This window comes from Oncorhynchus tshawytscha, linkage group LG02 (genome assembly GCF_018296145.1).
Source record: "Oncorhynchus tshawytscha isolate Ot180627B linkage group LG02, Otsh_v2.0, whole genome shotgun sequence".
In the NCBI taxonomy this organism is placed as follows: domain Eukaryota; kingdom Metazoa; phylum Chordata; class Actinopteri; order Salmoniformes; family Salmonidae; genus Oncorhynchus; species Oncorhynchus tshawytscha.
In genome coordinates, this window is record NC_056430.1 from 37,609,525 (window position 1) to 37,633,342 (window position 23,818).

At 40.8% G+C, this 23,818-nt stretch overlaps 1 protein-coding gene across 1 annotated transcript; it reads left to right on the top strand.

The window, feature by feature from the left end:
• The first annotated feature begins 947 nt into the window (after window positions 1-947).
• LOC112216337 (E3 ubiquitin-protein ligase MARCHF9-like) lies at window positions 948-22,642 on the top strand. The gene is made up of 4 exons (XM_024376251.2): window positions 948-2,719; window positions 19,142-19,297; window positions 19,616-19,808; window positions 22,208-22,642. Exons 1-4 carry the CDS (start codon window positions 2,375-2,377, stop codon window positions 22,540-22,542), a joined length of 1,029 nt encoding a protein of 342 aa, XP_024232019.1. The 5' UTR covers window positions 948-2,374; the 3' UTR covers window positions 22,543-22,642.
• Window positions 22,643-23,818: the final 1,176 nt, after the last annotated feature.

Sequence of the window (23,818 nt, forward strand, 5' to 3'; positions counted from 1 at the left end):
TTCTGTTCAAACTTTTTTTTATCAAGACTGCCCAAATGTGCCTAATTTGTTTATGAATAACTTTTCATGATCAAAATTGTGCCCTCTCCTCAAACAATTGCATGGTATTATTTCACTGTAATAGCTACTGTAAATTGGACAGTGCAGTTAGCTTAACAAGAATTTAAGCTTTCTGCCAATACCAGACATGTCTAAGTCCAGGGAAATGTTCTTGTTACTTACAACCTCATGCTAATCGCATTAGCCTACGTTAGCTTAAACGTCCCGTGGAAGGAACACCGATCCCGAAGAAGATTTATTTTTCAGCTCATTTATTATTGAGTGAAAATCTTCTGTGTACATGCGAGGTGCACGTGGATCCAGCGCTCCGTAGGCTGCTGCATGTGTAGTCGATAGAGAGCATCCTGCCCCTTGAGAGTTCAACCCAGGGTGACTCTCCGCAGGTGTCCGGCCGGGCCAGACAGCGCTCATAATACACACAAGGCTTTACCCTCGCTCCCATATCTCTATGACTAATGTTTTCATCTGGCTGTGATTAAACTCTAATCTAGTTATGGCATAATTAATCTATTTAATCGTCTGATGCTGCTTGGCCGAGTTCTTTGAAATTTGTTAAACATTTTATTTGTGGCATCAAGTACCACCTGGCTGAACTTAATGAAAGAACACCTCAATGGTGGGGTGGCCAGTGAAGCAATGTGCATCATTACAACATCCATGTAAGCCAAGACCCTAGTATCCGTTTAGGTGATAGGCCTAGACTTGTTTGAGAAAGCTTTGAATAAACGATGCATAGGCACATGTTACAAGAGAGAGATATTTGATAAAAGACACACCTTATTGCAGTGGCAGACTACTAATGTCCGTCCTTGTCCATACACCGTTTAGATTTCCCGGGATACTCTGACTAACACGTGGCCGCAACGTCACATGGAAATCAGCACCTCGGACAGCGGCTTCTGCCAACGCGCAGCAAAACGGTGGAGCTTTTTCCTTTACCGATAGACGGAGGAAGGAATAATCATAAGAAAATGATTCGACAAAAACAATATAGATAAACACATCTGTTTCAATTCGGCTAGCATGCACTTCCATGTCAGGATCCTCCAGTTATCAGATTTCGATGGAGGCACGTCTGCTGTCGGAAGCAAGTATTTCAGCGCAACCATGTAAATTAACGTCTTATTGTTATTAATTGAACTGGTGAAATGAGTTATTGGTAGTAAACGAACCCGTTATTTGATGGCAAAGTTTAACTGGCATAGCGAAGTAATCGCTTCGTTCGCCTATTCTGGGGGGTTCTTCCCTGGCATCTTCGTTCTTCCTGGTTTGTGTTGTGCAGGAATCATTGCAGAAAGAATAAAAAAGCAGCATGGAAATTCAATGGCAAAGTGATGTGCGTTTTTCTACACATTTTTGGTGTCTCGTCCGATTCTGTTTAAAATGCAAACACGTTGGATAGTAGTGTCTCTCGGACTTGTGTGGAGGGGGAACAGTGTGGACGTAGCCTATTCTCTATCTATCAGCCAGAAAAAAACACGGTAAGGAAACGGGGGAAGAGAAAAACGGTGATCTGATGGCTAGCATGCCATTGAGGGACAAACAAGAGAGATGATTGCCATCTCGTTTTAATTTCAACTGGCCTTTTTTTGTATGGACTAAACAGCTGAAAGCAACACCCCAAAATGACTCGGTGGAATTACTCATGCCATAGCATTAATATAATTTTATATTATACCTGAGACTCCAAAGCTCCTCTGAACCCCTCTCAATCTTGCTCCGCTCTCGTCTTGAAATAGAATATCACATTTTCGCTCAAAACCATGTTAAAGGTTCCCCTTAAATACATCTCCCGTTAAATTCAAGCTTTGGCATTGTCCCATGAGTGACTGGGTCGAAAATGAACGTGAGGGGATTCCGTTTGATCTTATTGCTGTTTGGATATGCTAATCGCTCACACTGAAAGCTATCATGATGGTTTTGTATTGGCATCCGTTGACTCCCGAAAATAAACAGTCTCTGCCCATCCATTAAAAAACTTCCGCATTAGCTATCATACGCTACACTTGGTAACAGAAAAAATGTATCAAGGAATGATACAATCTATTTACATTGTCATATTTGGATTTCTATTGACCAAGATTTGTGCCTGGCAGCCATACTTTTTATAGACACCTCTGATATTTTGTTTTGATACCATAGCTAGAGAAGGCTACTTGAAACAAATAGCCTCGCACTTGGCAATAATAATAATACTAACAAAGCCCCCTTTGGCTCCCAAATCATGCAAACTAAATGCCTGATTCATCCAACTCCCTTTATTGATACCTTCTATTTCACCCTACAGCTGTGTTTTGCCTATGTGGGCTAGTTCATGATGTTTAAGTACCGGATCCGTATGTTTTTCAATGAACTGAAAGTGCTGGTTTTCATGCGGTCTGGCTCAAGACGGGAGACCGATTCAGACACAGACACAGACAGGCGCACGAGCAGCATGCGAGGGCTCGGGGTAGGAGGCTGCGGGTGGCCACGCTTCGACTGCTCTACTCGGGACGATGAGGAGGAGTACTATGGCACCGATCCCCGGCCGCGCAGCCTGGCATTCGAGGAGAAGGATCAGAAGCTCCAAGCAGGCCTGGACGCGGTGTCGCTCACAAGCAGCTTGGACAGTGGCATGCGCTCGCCGCAGTGCCGGATCTGTTTCCAGGGCCCCGAACAGGTAGGCTCCCCTGTCCTCAGCCATAGCCCTGCACTTCACCTATCTATCCAAGTCTAGGCTACCCTTCCCCCTGATCCTTGTGACTACCCATTGTTTCCAGGGTTATTTCTATAAGTTTCTTCAAGGCTTATAAATTGGTTCTTTGCATGTACTGTATTTCAGGTCTATACATAAGCACACACTGCAGGGAAGCTCAGGTATCCCTCTACTAGGCTATGGCAAACAAGCATGTATTTTATCAGTTCAAAGATCAAACTGTTTGGATCAAGCCAACCTTTGTCTCCAAAGACCCCATATTGGCAGGGCCTCCCGAGTGGCTCAGCAATCTAAGGCCCTGCATCTCAGTGCTAGAGGCGTTACTACAGATCTGGGGTCATTCCCTGGCTGTGCCACAACTGGCCATGGCCGAGAGTTCCATTGCACAGGGCACAATTAACCTAGCGTCACCCATGTTAGGCGAGGGTTTGGCCGGGGAGGCTTTACTTGGCTCATCCTGACTTCTAGTGTCGGGCCGGGTGCCTGCAGGCTGACCCCGGTTGCCAGTTGAACGGTGTTTCCTCTGACACATTGGTGCGGCTGGTTTCCAGGTTAAGCTGGCGGGTGTTAAGGAGCGCAGTTAGTCGTGTCATGTTTCGGAGGATACATGACTCCATCTTCTCCTCTTCCGAGCCCGTAGGGGAGTCGCAGCAATTAGACAAGATTGGCTTGGTAAAATATATATATTTTTAAATAATAATAATATGACATATTGGCTCCATACAGACTGTTACATTTTCCTGGAACCCAATAACTAAAACGGATACAAACCTTTTAACTTGAACTTTGTTGACGTGTTTCTGCATCATCATGTTCCAGCTGCAGCCAAAACAGACAGTGATACAGGTTCCTTCTATTGAGGAGTTTAAACAGGATTTTGGTTGAATTCATTGTGACCCTATTAGGATGCCAAAAGTCTAATTTCAGAAAGCAACACATAGAATATGGAAATGTCTCCAATGGGTAAAACATTGTTGTTTTGTTGCATACATTGTTCCATACACACATTGTTCCAAACATACATCTTGTTCCATACATTGTTCCATACACATGTTGTAAAAATAAATAAAGGAAGGAATGCACTGCATGCCGAAACGTTGGTTGCATTAACTGTTTGGGAGCATAATTAGGGTATGCGACTTACCTTCTTTATTTTTATCATTTACTTCTCATTAGTCAGCACCTCTATAACGTTTTTGGTGGGTGTGCGTCAGTTTGTCTTTTACTAGACCATACACATGTTGTTCCATACATTGTTCCACACGTACATTTTGTTCCACACATTGTTCCATCCATACATACATACATACATACATACATACATACATACATACATACATACATACATACATACATACATACATACATACATACATACATACATACATACATTGTTCCATACATACAGTACATACATACATACATACATACAGTGGGGCAAAAAAAGTATTTAGTCAGCTACCAATTGTGCAAGTTCTCCCACCTGAAAAGATGAGAGAGGCCTGTAATTTTCATCATAGGTACACTTCAACTATGACAGACAAAATGAGAAAAAAAAAACAGAAAATCACATTGTAGGATTTTTAATTAATTTATTTGCAAATGATGGTGGAAAATAAAGTGAAATACAGTTGTAAAGTGCATCCTGGGTAATGCATTTATTGACCTTTGCCCTTTTATAATGACATCCAATCACAATTCATCAACAAAGATTATTGTTTGCACAAAATATTTTAAACATTGTTAAGAAATACTGTACATATAAAAACAAGTCTAATTCAATATATTAGTGATGGTAGAAAATGTCTGTTACTCTAGCAAATCAACTTCCTGTATTCTTGAGTAAATTAAAATACATTTTGTTTGAATTGGGCTATTTGTCAGAGCTCAAAATAAAAAAAGACCTAAGCTAAGTCTAACTTTGGGCTGTAGTTTTATAGATAGGAACAGTCTCTGTTGCAGCACCATGTCCTGTGATATAGGGATCCCCTGAGGGAATCAAATGAGACAGGACCTTTGAACACTTTTAATTAGGCTTGGTGGTATCCTTTGAAAGGAGGCACGTGGGTCCATTAATAGAGTGGAGATGACAACATTGCATGGAGTTGATTTATAGGAGTGTCGTGATGGGGACTTACTGTGCAGGGAAATAAGAGATGAAGAGAGGACTGTGGAGTCTGCAAGACAAAAACCATGTAGCTAGGGGTATAGTGCCCTAACCTTATCACAAATCTACAGTCAAGTGTATTATTCCACCTCTGCACTGGGGAATGGTATTCCTTCCAAACCTCTAACTGTACATGTATATTAAACGGGTCACATTTTCTCATTTAGCCTAAAGACTGCAGATAAAGAAGAGCTTAGGAAGTGGGTTTCAAATGGGAGGTCGAGGAGTCTTTTATCCTAGATGATAATTCATTTTCAAAGTGTAGCAAGTATGGTTCTAAGAATATCCTTGAAAGGCTGGCTATAGCTCTATGTTATTTGCAGTGAGGTAATGGTGGTGGTGCACGTGTATGGACCCAGGCTCTGCTGGTTGAAGAGTGCTGATGTGTAAGGCATTGGACTGCAGGCAGATTCTGACATTCATCCAACATCACTGGAGAGAACCAAGAGTGCCCACAGTGGATTGTCTAGATGGACAACTCCCACATGCAATCCCAGGGTTTTAGCTGAAACACACCATGAACACTGTATTCCACTCCATTACATTAAAGATATAATCAACTTGAGTCGGTTAAATCTCATTCTTCCATCTACCTGTGTATTTGTTCTCAGAATAGAAACTATACAGAAAGTGGTCATTACCATATGGGTGAAAGAATCTGATCACCTTGTGCATGAATTCATATACACTGTTTTTTCACACTGGTCTAGTCAGAGAGGAATGTTGTAAGTCATGTCTGAGACCAGAGACAATAACAACCTTTCTGTCACCGTCAGGTGTTTCTGGAGCACTAACTCTGTGTAATTGTGCACATGTCAACCAATGTGTATGTGCGGTTGTGTCTGTGTCTGTGTGCCTGTGTGTGTGTGTCTCATTATGTAGTACATCCTAAATGATATGAATCAAGCAGAGAGCAAGATAATAAAGGAGCGATGATAAGAGATGGAGAAAGACAGTGGGGGAGGGGAAAGAGACAAAGGAGAGCGAGGGATAGAGAGAGGGGGAAGTGAGATGGACAGTTAGGTAAAGTGTAGTATGGTGGAAAAAAGAACAATAGAGTGGGAAATAGGTGATGAAAAGAAAATGCAGATTTTAGGGATTCTGTTATCTCTTTTAAAACCACATGGTTAATTGAGAACGTTCATTTTTACATGTACCTTTCTAGCTTTTGAGGTTTCATTATGATGATTCTATGTAAGCTATTCACAAAAAGGTTACTCTTTGGCTTTGATATTGGTACAGTTTAACATTTTCAATTTTCATACATCAGCCCTTCCTATAGCCAGGTTATATTCAACTTGATAAACACTTGAATGTCAGTTGTGTTTTCAATTCAGTCAATTCATAAGGTTAACTGGAATTCCAATTCCATTTCCAAATGTTTCTAATTGAATGCCATTGAGGAAAATATAAACAACCGTTCAAAAGTTTGGTGTCACTTAGAAATGTCCTTGTTTTTGAAAGAAAAGCACATTTTTGGTCCATTAAAATAACATCACATTGATCAGAAATACAGTGTAGACATTGTTAATCTTGTAAATTACTATTTAAAAGAGGGGTGGGAGGCCCAGGTGCACAACTGAGCAAGAGGACAAGTACATTAGGGTGTCTAGTTTGAGAAACAGATTCCTCACAAGTCCTCAACTGGCAGCTTCATTAAATAGTACCCGCAAAACACTAGTCTCAACGTCAACAGTGAAGAGGCGACTCTGGGAAGCTGGCCTTCTAGGCAGAGTTCCTCTCTCCAGTGTCTGTGTTCTTTTGCCCAGCTTAATCTTTTCTATTTATTGGCCAGTCTGAGATGTCTTTTTCTTTGCAACTCTGCGTAGAAGGCCAACATCCCGGAGTCGCCTTTTCACTGTTGACGTGAGTTTTATTGCTTCTTTAATCAGGACAATAGTTCTCAGCTGTACTAACATAATTGCAAAATGGTTTTCTAATGATCAATTAGCCTTTTAAAACGATAAACTTGGATTAGCTAACACAATGTGCCACTGGAACACAGGAGTGATGGTTGCTGATAATGTGCCTCTGTACACCTATGTAGATATTCCATTAACAATCAGCCGTTTCCAGCTACAATGGTCATTTACAACATTAACAATGTCTACACTGTATTTCTGATCAATTTGATGTTATTTTCATGGACAAAAACTTTTGAACGGTAGTGTACATTTCAGTTAATGGGGCAATTGAAATGGAATTGATCCCAACCTTAGTTATGGTCAGCCTTTTACCCAACATAGTGAGAGGTAACCGTTGGCCTTGAAACAACTTCATGAAAAAGCTGAGGATTTTGAGGAGCACAACATTAATCACATACAGTGCAATAGCACTACACCTATATATATATATATATATATTTGACCTTTATTTAACCAGGAAGGGCTCATTGAGATTAAAATCTATTTTTCAAGAGCGCCCTGGCCAAGATAGGCAGCACCAAGTCATTACAAAAAAATTACAGACAGACAACATGAAAAACTACAAGTAATATAGTAAAAAACATTGAATTCACAAGAGTATAAAAGAGCAAATTAAAAACATTGACAGGTCAGGGAATCAGCCTCAAAATCCTTCATCAGTGATTTAAAAACACCAATCGGGACAAGTTCTTCCAGTTTAAAAGTATTTTGTAAGGTGTTCCAAGACGATGGCGCAGAGTACATAAAAGCCCTTTTACCAAATTCAGTTCGGACATTTGGAACAGTTAGCAGGATAAAGTCAAGTGAATGAAGAGAGTATCCACCACATTTCTGAACAATAAAAATGCACAAATTAAAAAGGTAATAAACCAAAAATGGCTTTGTAAATAAAAGTATACCAGTGACAGAGCCTACGAGTGACTAGAGAAGGCCCGCCATCCCTGGTATACAAAGTGCAGTGGTGCGTAAGGGTTTTGCAGTTTAAAATAAATCTCTAAGTGCCATGGTAAAGAGTGTCAATTGATCTCAAACACTGAGCGGAAGCATTCATATATAAAATATCCCCATAGTCTAGTAAAGGCATAAATGTAGCTGATACTAGCCTCCTTCTGGCTGCAAAAGAAAAACAGGTCTTATTCCTAAAATAAAATCCCTTTTCAGGATTCATTTTTTTTGTAAGTTGTTGAATATGCAATTTAAAAGAGAGGTCGTCATCAATTAAAATTCCAAGATATTTATGAGTTTACAACCTCAATCTCCTTGCCCTGACAGGGAGTAATAGGTGAAAGGTTCAGAGGTTTTTTTCTTGCATTAGAAAACACCATTAGTTTACTCAGTGTTGAGGATAAGCTTCAATTGACACAAGGTATGTTGAACAGTATAAAAAGCAGTTTGCATATCACACTTCTATCACAGTTTCTCTATTCCTTCTCCTCATCGATTCTTCAGGTTAAGTGTCTCAACAGGTGATGGCCCGACCTCCGTGGTGCTTGCCATTTATCTTCGACAAACACAATTAGCCACCTCGTCAGGAGGTATCAAATATTCATGGTCATTAGCAGGCCGTTCTCCAGCGGCTCGGTGATGGGGGTGACTCCCTGTTGACACTGTCAACCTGAGATGGAGAGATGAACATGCTGTGTCACTGTGGGTCAACCGGCCTGGGCCTGTATTCACAAAGCGTCTCAGAGTAGAAAATTGGTTGTAAGTGGTGAGAATAGAGACATTTTACTCCTACTGTTATGGGTAAAAATAAAAGCTATGCATGAAGCCTCTTTAGTCATTAGAGTCACACCTAGTCTAAATATATTTTGGAGACCTCATGAGCTGTCGTAACCAGTTAAGAGTTACCAGCAGGTGTCTTGATTAGGAAAATGCAGCGAGTCAGCGATTCCTGCGCCACATGCAATTGAATTGGAGTTGTTAAAATGTTTTGATATTTCTATGAGAACCATAAATAATCTAGACCTACATGCATTGGTATCTCTTTTGCTTTGACAATGATTTCACACAAGGCCTATTTCACATCATATGTACCTATAACCCCTACCCACTGGGCACAGAAGTCAGTTCACCATCTAGTTTTGGAGTTGTCAACTAATGTGAATTCAATGTGAAATCAACAAAAAATGTCACCTTGTCATTGGGTTTAGGTTAAACGTTGGGTAAAACTACGAAATGACCCTACGTTAATGACTTTTGTCAAATTCAAACAGTTTTCCAGGTTGATTCAACATCGTAACAATATATTGTTTTGTTGAAATCTATCACATGGAAACAACGTTGATTTAAACAGTTTTTGCCAAGTGGGTAGGCTATAATAAACACGTTTTTCTTTTGATTATTTCATTACCTGCCTTCCATTGACATTGGGGTGACATTTTGATAACCATGTAAATCTCTCTCGAACAAGTTGAATATTACCAATATATTCACGTTTATTTACTCTCAGATTCAAACATGTAAATTAGCATCAAAGTAGACCATGCAAAACTAAAAGTCCCTGCAAGGCCAGCTCCTGCATGTCATCCCTAACTGAAACCTTTGCTAACAGGTATTGTGTCAATTGAAAACATGCACAAGACAGATCACAGAATTGTCCATTTTAAGAAATGTAGCCAATTTATTACATTTACTAAATTTAAATGTATAAATTATTACTACATTTAGCTAACATTAGATAGTTAATCCAGATATTCTGACCTTTGCCTCTATTGCCAGTCTTGTGCAGGTCATCATGGCATTTGTAGTTCTTTATTATAGCCACATTAGCAGTAAATTAGCATTTCATTTTGGGGGGGGGGGTAAATACTTGCAAATATATTGATAAAAGTCACCTTGTCCTAGATTTACACGGTTATCAAAACGTCACGCCAGGGTAAGCCTACATGAAACACAGTGTTTCTAAAATACCCTATGGGAAAATGAATGGTGGAAAAATTATTGGAACCATTTCCCTGTTTGACTGCTAGGTTTTATGGGTATTATGACTCATACTGTGGTACTCTGTCATAATTGGTTCACCTGTCTCTCCATAACATCCCATTAACAAATAAATCATTGGTTACTTAGCTGTCTACATGATTTGATTTATAATGCATTATGCCCAAGGAGCAGATTCACTTACCCTTGAATTAGCCTATATAATGTTGCTGGTTCTTTTTGGACCCAGCTACTTCAGTCCTTGCCAATTGAACCATCAACTGCTGTGGATATTTATATGCCCCGAAACAAATCTTATTTATATTAAGTTGTTATGATGGGCACTCTTGTGCGTGTTTTGAGGTTGGGAATCAAGTTTGGTCCCACCCATGCTCAATACTCCATACCTCATAGTGACAGAGAGGCAAAGATACAATCCAGCGAGCAATTGTTGGTTCCCAGGATATTCATAGGGTATTCCAATAATGTTCATGACAGACACATTCCATGAATTGTTCAGGAATGTTTTCAGTACTCTGTGGAGACATTCTTTCAACATTCACTTTGTATATGAAAATAATGTTTTGTCCATGTCTGTGATTGTTAGCTGAGAATAAGTGTTGATTGACGATAATAAGTATTGATCAAGACTGAGATACACTTGGTTGCAGGATTCAAATACAATATAATGTTCATAGAATGAACTACAGAGACCAATACCACATCTCAATGTAGAAAACAAAATCTGGGCAATAGGGGTGGGAGAAATATTAGTCCTACTATTTTGGATGAATTAGGATGTATCACAGTGGAAAGAATCACTGATTGAATGAAGGAAAATATCAAATCAAAGCACCAGCACTGACTGACTATGATTACTCCACATACAGTGCCATCAGAAAGTGTGAGACTTTTTCCACATTTTGTTCTGTTACAACCGGAATTTAAAATGGATTAAATTTAGATTTTGTGGCACTGGTCTGTACACAATACCCCATAATGTCAAAGTGGAATTTTGTTTGTATAATTTTTTTGGGCTCCGCTGGTAGAGCATGGTACTTGCAAGGCCAGGGTTGTGGGTTCGATTCCCACGAGGGGACTAGTAGTAAAAAGTATGAAAATTAATGCACTCACTAACTGTAAGTCGCTCTGGATAAGAGTGTCTGCTAAATTACTAAAATGTAAATGTAATAAAACAAATAAAATCTGAAATGTATTGAGTCAATAAGTATTCCAATCTTTGTTATGGCAAGCTTAAATAAGTTCAGTAGTAAAAATGCAAAGTATGTTCATCAAATGGACCGCATAAAAGCGCAAGAGTGTTTTGTGTGCGTAATTGTGAAGTGTTTTTATCCTAAGTGGACACTGGGCACTACATAATTTCAACATGGAAAATTGGGTAACATTTGGTTGAGACATTGATCAATGAGATTACAACCTATATTCACCCACTCAAAAAGACAGTTGAATTTCCAATGCTTTCAACCATCTAAAAGCACAACCAAATTCCAATGGAAAAACAATGTCTGATATTTTTTGGTTAACGTCTTATCACTTCACTTTCAACCATTTAAAACGCACAGCAAAGTTCAAATGGGAACAAAATGTCAGATATTTTGTTAATTTATATAGTACAAAAGAGGAATGTGATATCACTGTGATTCAACTAATCCATCAAAAACAAATGACTTGGATTGCAGTTGAGATGACATTAAAAGTACATGGTGCAAGTGATCAATGCCGTTCAAGATTCTGCACAGATTATTACAGCGATTTTGAAGATCTCCACAGACCTGCGATGATCTATGTATGCTATTTTGAACATGCATGTTTTATATGATTACTGAAGAAGAAATGTATAGTTACAGTAACCTCAATGTGCCCATGGATGTGTTACTCATTTTAAGGTCAAATGTTACATTCATTTGCAAGATCGTCTTAACTTTTATAAGGGCACAAGGCGAGACCCAAATGCAGACACAGGAGGCAGATGGTTGAGCTCCGATATTTATTATAACAAAAGGGGTAGGTAAAAACAGGTCGGGGACAGGCGAGAGTTCATAAACCAGGTCAGAGTCCAAACAGTACCAGGCGATAGGCAGGCTCGAGGTCAGGACAGGCAGGGGTTCAGTGATCAGGTTCGAGTCCAAACAGTACAAGGGGATAGGCAGGCTCGAGGTCAGAACAGGCAGAGTGGTCAGGCAGGCGGGTTTGGCATCAGGACAGGAAAGGGTCAAAACCAGGAGGTCTAGGGAAAAACCAGAGACTGGGAAAAATAGGAGCTAGGACAAACACTGGTTGACAAAACAAGACAAACTGACACAGAGAGACAGGAAACACAGGGAGAAATACACTGCCGATAATAAGCGACACCTGGAGGGGGTGGAGACAAGCACAAGGACAGGTGAAACAGATCAGGGCGTGACAACTTTAGGCTATTTACCGTATTACAAAAGTAAAATTGAATTATGCTTGCATGTTAATGCAGCAAATAACAACATTTGAAGGAGATGTATCTTCTGCTTGGATAGTTCCATCTGTGCCACTAACTTAGTCTGGCTTTAATTCTAGTTTGTCAACAAATTAATAATTGACATGTTGGATTCACATCTCCATCTCAACCTAAATCAAATCAGACTTTAAATACACTTTAAATAAAGTTTAATTTGATTTCTTCCTATTTAATTTAGATATTTGGTTGAGATGGAGATGAGAATCCAACATATAACTATTTTATTTGTAGACAAACTGGAATTAAAGCCAGACTAAGTCAGTGGCACAGATATAACTATCCAAGCAGAAGATACAGTTGAAAGCGGAAGTTTACATACACTTAGGTTGGAGTCATTCAAACTTGTTTTTCAACCACTCCACAAATATCTTGTTAACAAACTATAGTTTTGCCAAGTCGGTTAGGACATCTACTTTGTGCATGACACAAGTAATTTTTCCAACAATTGTTTACAGACAGACTATTTCACTGTATCACAATTCCAGTGGGTCAGAAGTTTACATGCACAAAGTTGACTGTGCCTTTAAACAGCTTGGAAATTCCAGAAAATTATGTCATGGCTATAGAAGTTTCTGATAGGCTAATTGACATCATTTGAGTCAATTGGAGGTGTACCTGTGGATGTATTTCAAGGCCTACCTTCAAACTCAGTACCTCTTTATTTGACATCATGGGAAAATCTAAATAAATCAGCCAAGACCTCTGGTTCATCCTTGGGAGCAATTTCCAAACGACTGAAGGTACCACGTCCATCTGTACAAACAATAGTGTGCAAGTATAAACACCATGGGACCGTCATACCACTCATGATGGAGACGCGTTATGTCTCCTAGAAATGAACGGACTTGTGTGAAAAGTGCAAGGACCTTTTTTAAATTTTTTTTTTTAACTTAGGCAAGTCAGTTAAGAACAAATTCTTATTTTCAATGACAGCCTAGGAACAGTGGGTTTAGGCTATTCAGGGGCAGAACGACAGATTTGTACATTGTCAGCTCAGGGATTTGAACTTGCAACCTTTCGGTTACTAGTCCAACACTCTAACCACGAGGCTACCCTGCCGCCCCAGGCAAGGTAACCTTGTGAAGATGCTGGAAGAAACGGTTACAAAAGTATCTATATCCACAGTAAAACGAGTCCTATATCGACATAACCTGAAAGGCCGCTCAGCACGGAAGAAGCCACTGCTCCAAAACCGTCATTAAAAAGACAGACTACGGTTTGCAACTGCACATGGGGACAAAGATCGTACATTTTGGAGAAATGTCCTCTGGTCTGATGAAACAAAAATAGAACTGTTTGGCCATAATGACCATCATTATGTTTGGAGGAAAAAGGGGGACGCTTGCAAGCCGAAGACCACCATCCCAACCGTGAAGCACGGGGGTGGCACCATCATGTTGTGGGGGTGTTGTGCTGCAGGAAGGACTGGTGCACTTCACAAAATAGATGGCATCATGAGGGATATTGAAGCAACATCTCAAGACATCAGTCAGGAAGTTAAAGCTTGGTCGCAAATGGGTCTTCCAAATGGACAATGACCCCAAGGATACTTCCAAAGTTGTGGCAAAATGGCTTAAGGACAACAAAGTCAAGGTATTGGAGACCTCAATCCTATAGAGAATTTGTGGGCTGAACTGAAAAAGTGTGCGCGATTAAGGAGGCCTACAAACCTGACTCAGTTACACCCGCTCTGCCAGGAGGAATGGGCCAAAATTCACCCAACTTATTGTGGGAATCTTGTGGAAGGCCACCCAAACGAAAACAATTTAAAGGCAATGCTACCAAATACTAATTGAGTGCATGTAAACTTCTGACCCACTGGGAATGTGATGAAAGAAATAAAAGCTGAAAGAAATTATTCCCTCTACTATTATTCTGACATTTCAAATTCTTAAAATAAAGTGGTGATCCTCACTGACCTGCTTTTTACTAGAGGTTAAATGTCAGGAATTGTGAAAAACTGAGTTTAAATGTATTTGGCTAAATTGTCTGTAAACTTCCGACTTCAACTGTACATCTCCTTCAAATGTTGATATTTGGTTGTGGTATTTGGCTATTCAGGCCGCAACACAATTCAATATCCATAAATATCATGACATTTTAAATCAACCGGAGCTTGAAACCCTAGGCATACTGTATGGTATATTGTTTGTTGAATTCTGGGTTGAATTCAAACAATTGGTGTTGATGACTTATACAGTATGCCTAGGGTTTCAAACTTTGGTTGATTTAAAATGTCATGATATTTAGTGATATTGAATTGTGTTGCGGCCTGAATAGCATCATTGATCATTGGTCAAGTATTGTCACATTTATTTTGATCTGTTAAACCTACCCTTTGGAATTACTTTGATAACAACAAAGAATCTATTTCATTTTTAAGTGGAGATCTCTCAACAATCATTCTAACGACAGCATATTGGTAATGGTCAGTGACAAATAGCTAAGCGGGGCTTGGCTAAAACCTTGGATGCCAGAACATGGGGTAGCTGTAGTTTGGTCAATTCTCCAGTAGGAGGTGCTGCCCTGCCTATTGTATTTTTAAAATTAAGATAGTGGATATAACCTTGAAAAACTATCATTGTTTTTAAGGTACAAAGTAAAAATATTTTATACAAGGTCTGTCTATGTTGAAATGTGGTTACCATGAGGGAAAGGGGATACCTAGTCTGTTGCACAACTGAATGCATTCAACCAAAATGTGTCTTCCTCATTTAACCCAACCCCTCTGATTCAGAGGCGCAGGGGGCTGCTTTAATCGACGTCATCAGCACCCGGGGAGCAGTTGTTGGGGGTTAACTGGCTTGCTCAAGGGCAGAACGGCAGATTTTTCCACCTTGCCATCTCTGAGATTCAAACAGTGACCTTTCTGTTACTGGCCCAACGCTCTTAACCGCCAGGTTACCTGCCACCCATGTGTGCAGATCAAATCATGTGGTTGAAATTTCACCCTCAAAACAAGAGTTGATTACTTTTTTCAAATCCAATGCAGATTCTGCATCCCAATACATTAAAACAATGTTGATTTATCCTATTTGTGTCCAGTGAGTTGCCATTGGCTTTCTGGATGGCCATGCCGGGCAAACAGGCAGTGAGACATGTGCGCTGACTCACCGTCCACCCCTCCTTCCCGTCACCGTCCTCCCTTCCACTTCTCTCTCCTCTCCGTCTCTACAGCAGCCCTGTGGCTATCTGGAATCTGAGCACACAAAAACACATACATATACTCTCTCACACACACACACAGACACACACACACACACACACACACACACAGAGGAGAGAGAGAGTGTGAGAAAGGTAAACAATATGAGGGGGGAACACAGCAAGCGAAAGAGAGAGAAACAAAGAGAAGGAAATGGGAAGTGGGGAACCGTAAGGGCCTTCAGAGAAGGGTTATAATTGTTTTTTTTTAAATATACATTTAGTTAGAATTTGTATTTAATTCCTATCTTTTCAATAATATTTCAATAAAATTTGGATTTAATGTCTGCAGTTTGTTTTGGAAAGGAAAGGGTTAACATTGAAGAGAAAAAAAGATCCAATCAGGATTTTTATTTGGTGGTCTCTGGGGATAAAAATAAAGCTATCTAGCTTAGCTGTTGGCTAGGCCTTCAGAAGCTAGACAGGAGGCCTTTGCAATTCAACTGTATTGGAGCAGCATCCGCGAGTGAAAGTGGAATCAACCAATCACATTTTGACTTGCAATGGTTGAGACCGTAAAAGAAAAATTGGAAACGGATGCCATCTCGAAAGCCTAGAGACACGTCACTACCACATATTATCCATTATATTGATCAGATACTCAAGTGGCCGCTCTAACAATGGAAAGACATCTATTTAAAAAATGTATGTCAGTTGGGAGGAGACCATTCTAGCCAATGAGAGGGCAGATGTGTGTGAACAACAGGCACAACTCAAATGTAACGTTTTTTATTTTTCAAGGTTGCCTGGATGTCTTGTGTCATACTTATATCAGTACACTCATAGCAACCTAAACATTACAAAACTTTTATTCAATCTAATAAGCCATTACAATGTTTTTGACCAAATTCTCAGTAACCAGGTATCCATCCAACCTTGTTATGCAAGTATCGCGGTATCGGGATACCCCCTGTATATAGCCTCATTATTGTTATTTTATTGTGCTACTGTAACGGATGTGAAACGGTTAGCTAGTTAGCGGTGGTGCGCGCTAAATAGCGTTTCAATCGGTGACGTCACTTGCTCTGAGACCTTGAAGTAGCGGGTCCCCTTGCTCTGCAAGGGCCACGGCTTTTGTGGAGCGATGGGTAACGATGCTTTGTGGGTGACTGTTGTTGATGTGTTGTTGATGTGTGCAGAGGGTCCCTGGTTCAAACCCGGGTATGGGAGAGGGGATGGTCTAAAGTTATACTGTTACATTGATGCTGTTAACTCTTTCTTGAACTGCATTGTTGGTTAAGGTCTTGTAAGTAAACATTTCATGGTAAGGTCTACTACACCTGTTGTATTCGGCACATGTGACAAATAAAGTTAGATTTTTATTTTATTTGAATGTGTCAAAGACCTAACTGGGTCCAGCACCGCACGGTATGGCTTGTTATACACTATACATGTATAAACAAAGTATGTGGACACCATTTCAAATTAGTGGAATCAGCCACACCTATTGCTGACAGGTGTATAAAATCAAGCACACAGCCATGCAATCTCCATAGACAAACATTGGCAGTAGAATGGCCTTACTGGAGAGCTCAGTGACTTTCAACGTGGCACCGTCATAGGATGGCACCTTTCCAACAAGTCCGTTCATCAAATTTCTGCCCTGCTAGAGCTGCCCCGGTCAACTGTAAGTGCTGTTACTATGAAGTGGAAACATCTAGGAGCAACAACTGCTCAGCCGCGACGTGGTAGCCCACACAAGCTTACATTGTCTGTCCTCAGTTGCAACACTCACTACCGAGTTCCAAACGGCCTCTGGAAGCAATATCAGCACAATAAATGTTCATGGGAAGCTTCATGAAATAGGTTTCCATGACCGTGCAGCCGCACAGAAACCTAAGATCACCATGCATCGGCCATTGGATTCTGGAGCAGTGGAAATGCGTTCTCTGGAGTGATGAATCAATCTTCACCATCTGGCAGTCCAATGGACGAATCGGAGTTTGGCGGATGCCAGGAGAACGCTACCTGCCCCAATGCATAGTGTCAACCGTAAAGTTTGATGGAGAAGGTATAATGGTCTGGGCTATTTTTCATGGTTCGGGCTGGGACCCTTAGTTCCAGTGAAGGGAAATCTTAATGTTACAGCATACAATGACATTCTAGACAATTCTGTGCTCCTAACTTTGTGATAACAATTTGAGGAAGGCCCTTTCCTGTTTCAGCATGACAATACCCCCTGTGCACAAAGCGAGGTCCATACAGAATTGTTTGTTGAGATCAGTGTGAAAAAATCTGACTGGCCTGCACAGAGCCCTGACCTCAACTCCATCGAACAGCTTTGGGATGAATTGGAACACTGACTGCGACCCAGGCCTAATCGCCCAACATTAGTGCCTCACAGCAATGTTCCAACATCTAGTGGAAAGCCTTCCCAGAATGGAAGCTGTTAGAGCAGCAAAGGGGGACCAACTCCATATTAATGCTCATGATTCTGGAATGAGATGTTCAAAGAGCAGGTATCCACATACTTTTGGTCATGTAGTGTATTGTTGTCAAAACCTGACTGGGCCCAGCACCACATGTATTGCCTTGCTATATTGTTGTGTGCATGTTTGTGTACTGAGGAACATACTGAGGGACAAGAAAGCCACTTTCAATTCATTATGTTGGGGACTTTCATGATGTAATGTGAGTAACATATCTCTTGAGTGTGTGTCAACCTGGTGCCAATCATCTACAATTAATGTGGGGGCTATGTCAGGATTAGCAATGTCATCCTCTCCCAAATCATGTAAAGCTATACAGCTGTACATTCTCTCTCATTAACAACTTCAATCATGAAATGTGAGCTAAATAAATGTTCTGCATTCAACAACTTCCTTGTTCTTTGCCTGTGCTTGGGTAGTTAAAGTACAGTATCCTGGTCTTATTATGTACCATAATGCAAACTGTAATGCCCCCCTCACTTATCCAATGACATTAACATGCCTCTTACTGTACTATACATACCTGCTTCCATCACACAAAACATCACTCACATTTTATGCACAATCCCTGTACTCCATTTTGTAATGTGTTGTACTGGACTATCCTGGCAAATTTATACCATCTTATTACCATGGAAATGCTTGTCCTCTTCCATCCAGACTACCATTGTGAGTAATGTCCTAGACTAGATGGAATGGAATAAACCACAAGATGATGGGGATAAGCCACCTGACCCTGACCTCTAACCTCAGCCAGTGGCTATACGACTTCACATTGATATTTATGTGGATCTCATGTTGAAGGGAATCAAGAATAAGGCGGATGTCCTATTTTAGATAGCAATCTAGGAATACTGCCAGATACCAAGGTGTAGGTGTACTCATGTTTGAATAGTCATTTGAGACACACAACACCCTTAAGAAAACCCTGTACCCAGAAGTGCCTCTAGAGATCCAGGTGCACACTTGTTTTTGAACATCCGTGTCAGCTTCACCAACGATTCAGTGCTTTGTGCCTGGTCTCAGGGATTGCAGGCTTTTGTAGCAACCCATCACTAATACACTTGATTCAACTATCTATCAATCATCCACATCATGCTTAGCTGAATCAGGTATTTTAGTGCTGGTCTGGACCAAAAGTCTAGGATCAAAAGACCAGAGTAGTTGCCCATGCCTTCAGTAGATATTTAGAGAGATTTAACTGAAGCATATGTCTGTGTCCTGCAGGGGGAGTTGCTGAGCCCGTGTCGCTGTGACGGCTCTGTGCGCTGTACTCACCAGCCCTGCCTCATCCGCTGGATCAGCGAGAGAGGCTCCTGGAGTTGTGAGCTCTGCTACTTCAAGTACCAGGTCCTGGCCATCAGCACCAAGAACCCACTGCAGGTACAGGATCTGTTTGTGTGTACGCATGTGGGTGTAAGTGACTACAAGTGCTGCCCTATACCTCAGGGTTTCCATACCAAATCAAAGGTATTCTGTGAATGCTGAAACATAGCACTCCAATGCTCCAAAAATACATACAAATGTAACAAAACACCTTTTCACGTCTTCCTGCCTGCAACTGCATGACATCAGTGCACAGATAATTATCTCCACCAAAAAGACACACACATTGATCCACCTCTCCCTCCTTCCACCTCCCTCTTTCTCTCTCCACCGCCCCTCTCTCTCCCCCTCTCTGTATACCCCCCCTCTCTCCAGTGGCAAGCCATCTCTCTGACGGTGATAGAGAAGGTGCAGATAGCAGCCATCATCCTGGGTTCTCTGTTCCTTATCGCCAGCATCTCCTGGCTGGTGTGGTCGTCCCTCAGCCCTTCGGCCAAGTGGCAGCGCCAGGACCTGCTCTTCCAGATCTGCTATGGCATGTACGGCTTCATGGACATTGTGTGCATAGGTAAGCTAGAAGGTTCTATAACGTAGACCTCACTGATATACTATCAAAGATAATCATAAACTTTTGTGATTGCAATTGCAGGTATGAGTAGAGTTGCATATGACAACAAAGGAGAATACCTACATGCTTGTCACGTTCGTCATATGAAGGAGACCAAGGCACAGTGTGGTATGCGTACATTCTCTTTAAAAGAATGAACACCGAACAAAATTACAACCGACCCGTGACGCTATACACTATAGTGCTGACAGGCAACTACACATAGACAAGATCCCACACCAGAAAGTGGGAAAAAGGCCTGCCTAAATATGATCCCCAATCAGAGACAACGATAAACAGCTGTCTCTGATTGGGAACCATATCAGACCAACATAGACATACAAAAACCCTAGACATACAAAAAAAAATAGACATACAACAACTAGAGTACCCACCCTCGTCACATCCTGACCTAACCAAAATATATAGAAAACAGAGACATCTAAGGTCAGGGCGTGACAATGCTCCCAGAGTTTGAATGTAGGAAGGGTGGTTGAAACGTTCCAGTGTTACAGCACTAGGTCTAGGATCTAAACAGTTTACAGATATTCTACCTTCTCTTCATAAGCTTTTGTGATTGGTCTCCTGACAGTTACTATGTCTGACCTGAACTTTGACAAGGTGAAGCATCCTACAGTTTTTTAATTTCAGTGGTGCAGTTTTCACAAGTATGCGGTACATTTTCATAACTCTTAGTACAAAACTCAAACAGTTAATCATAAAGGCATTTGCTTCAAAACTCAAAGCACATTTTCAATTGACTAAGTACAACACACAAAATCATACAGTCACTTTTTCTCCAAACTTAATCAGTGCTTCATCTACTGTAGAAATACATGTTTTGTTAAACAACATTTTACTGTTACATAATCTGAACGCTCTTAATTGATGATCGCTTAAATGTTTGGTAAACCTAAAGATTCTAAATGTAAACCGGTTTGTCTACTACAGATTTTGAGAACTACATAATGAAAATGTATGTCTGCAATGTAGAAACATAAAAGTTTGATTAATACTCAAATGTACTACTACTATGATGACTGTTGTGATTTTATTTCACAGCAAGTTTTTAAAAAATCAGATATTGACAAGACCAGATATGCGCAACAAATCAAATTTTATTGGTTGCATAAACAATTTAGATGTTACAGCAGGTGCAGCGAAATGCTTGTTGGATGAAAATAATCCAGACAGTTCAAAACAAGAAAGAACGGCCAATACCAAGGGTAGGCAACCCTGGTACTGGAGTGCTGCTGGCACGGCATGTTTTTTTATTTAACCGACCTGGAAGACCAGGTGTGTTGAATTTAGGCAATCACTGAACTGATTAATGAGCTCAGTTTGTCAGGTGTGTGGATCTAGTTGGAACAAAATAGTTCCTGCGAATCTTGCCCATCACCGGCAGCTAAAATCATAAAGGTGTGTGTCACCCAACACTCTCTCTCCTCCTCCACTGAAGTAACGTATCTGCTCCTTGGTGCACCTTGGAAGGAACCACTTATTATGGAGAATAGGGGGGTACTCTTTTCCTGGTCCAGTCAGTGTGCCCCTTCTACAAACTTCAGCTGACAGATCTTTTTATAAATAAATGTTATCAAATGTGGGCTTAAAAATTAACTTTAGTTATTAATTTAACATCTGAAAAATAAATAAAAAACAGGACATATTTGAGGGGCCACGTGCCTAGCAACCTTGCACAATGAAAGGTTTTGAATGTAAGACTAGCTGCACTACAAGTGTTGGTGTTTTGTAGTAAGAGTTTTGAAAATTCACCACATTCACCACAAAGCGATAAAAAAACGCTATTAACTATTGATCATTTTAACATTCATGGTCAGTTCTCCTTGTAGTTGTCAGCTGTGTGTGTGTGTGATAATTTAGTTAGTGAGAGCAATTTGTTTGTTTTGCTCGTTTCTGTTTGGGCTTTCATCTCACTTAGGTCGTAGTCTGTGTGACATGTAATGCTGAAAATGTACAGCCACTTCTCAAGAGCCTTGTACATCCAGACTGTTTAAATATTTACAGCATACTTGTGCAAAGGTAGCCGACAATCATTTCTGCCTTAAAGTTTTTTTCCCCCCAGAGTGTGTTCTTACTTTCTCTCCTGTCCTTCTCTTTCTCTGTGTCCTTTTATCTGCTTCCTTCTTTGTCTGGCTATTCACACTCTGCAATCTTTCACTTCTCTCCATACACTTGCCTTCCTCTTCCATCCACCTATTTTCTATTCACTGTCTCTCTATCTTCTACCACTTGTATTGCTCCTGCATCCCTCACGTTCATACCTGTCCTCTCTCTCTCCCTTTCTCTCTCTTACTTGCCCATGTCTGTCTGTCCATGTCTGTCTGGTTTTCTCTGTCCAGGTCTTATAATTCATGAGGGATCGTCTGTATACCGGATCTTTAAGCGCTGGCAGGCGGTGAACCAGCAGTGGAAAGTACTGAACTATGAGAAAGACAAGGACCTGGGCGAACCCGTCAGCTCCAGCAGCAAGGGTGGGGGGCGTGGGGGTCAAAACCCTCCCCACAGTTCAGCCGGGGCGGACAGGGGAGGACGGCCAGGCCAGCGTGTTAGGACTATTCTCAACCACCACTGTGGCTACACCATCCTGCACATCCTCAGCCAGCTGAGGCCCAGCGATGCACGCATCAGCGCCACGACCAACCGTGAGGTGGTCATGAGGGTCACCACCGTATGAGACCGGACTCTGCGGGTGGGAGGGATTTGGACAACAGCCACCAACCCCCCTGATCCACCTCCTTAAAACCCCCAAATGACTCTCACCGTTAGCCCCTGGCCTCCCCCCTGAGTATCTCCCTAAGCCCAAAGTGTGGCAGTAGACACAGAGATCCTGCTTCTGATAACCCTCCTTTGAGACACGAGGGGAGGGAGAGCAGCACAGTTAGAGTGTTGTTGAAGTTACAGACACAGACTGTAGGACAAAACCATTAATTAAAAAAGACTAAAAGGAAATGGCTTCGATAAAAAATGAAAAAAAAGCTGGAGGGCTTTCTTTCGCCAGGTGAAATACACAAAGTATTGTCATTATTCCTGTTCTTCTATTTTCTGAAGAAAACCTCAAAGTATTGTTACTGATTTAGATTTTATAATCGAGAACATGTTGAGGAAAAATGGCAAGGGACATTTTCTTACATCTGCCCCCCAAACCCATGCCACCAATTTTGACCCACATCTCCCCCTCCTCAACTCAACTCATCCATGTATCCCCAAACCCTCCCCTTTTCTCTTTCTTTTTCTCCACGGTGTCTGTGAAATACATTCCCTGTCCACCTGTAACACCTAAACTGTCCCTTTGGCGCAAAGCAGACATGGAACCCTCTAAAGGATACGAGCAAAAAAGTGCAATAAAACTATTTAAAGAGATATGACTGACACATCTGAATGAGATTCCAACATTACAATTCATCTTCTGCAATAAAGAAACCTGTACATGTCATGGTGAAACCCTGTGTGACGTCACAGTTTTATATTGTGCACAATATTTGGTATCAATAGTATATGTTGTCTTGTTTTCATCAGTTACTGTGTGAAGTTCTGAGATTTGTACCTTGGAATATTTTAATATGTTAAAGTTAATAATAGAAGGTAGGTAAGCATCAATAATTAGAGTTAATCAACAGGAACAGATTTTAATTTTTCTTTAATGGTTTGAATATAATATAAGCTAACCTCAATCGACTGAAATTGACATGGAATTAGCCCCATCTGCCAATGGGTAGGGTAAGGATTCAATTGCAGAATGGCGTGTATAATAATTTTGGCCTTTCACAACAGAAATTTTGAAGCTTTGTGAACCCACTATTATCATTTTCTGGATTCTGACTGTAGTTTACAGAATGCAGGAGAGTACAATGCTTATGTTGTTAGAGTGGACTACTTATACCCTCATTGGTTGTGAAAAGTAATTATTTTCAATTCAGTAAATGCGGAGTAGGCCAACAGATGGCGACAAA

What these genes read in the sequence shown, in the direction of transcription:
- LOC112216337 (XM_024376251.2), top strand. Translation starts at nt 2,375, where the DNA reads ATGATGTTTAAGTACCGGATCCGTATGTTTTTCAATGAACTGAAAGTG. An exon ending in GCACCAAGAACCCACTGCAG is followed by an intron (nt 19,298 to 19,615) that starts GTACAGGATCTG and finishes CCCTCTCTCCAG; the next exon opens with TGGCAAGCCATCTCTCTGAC. An exon ending in CATGGACATTGTGTGCATAG is followed by an intron (nt 19,809 to 22,207) that starts GTAAGCTAGAAG and finishes TTCTCTGTCCAG; the next exon opens with GTCTTATAATTCATGAGGGA.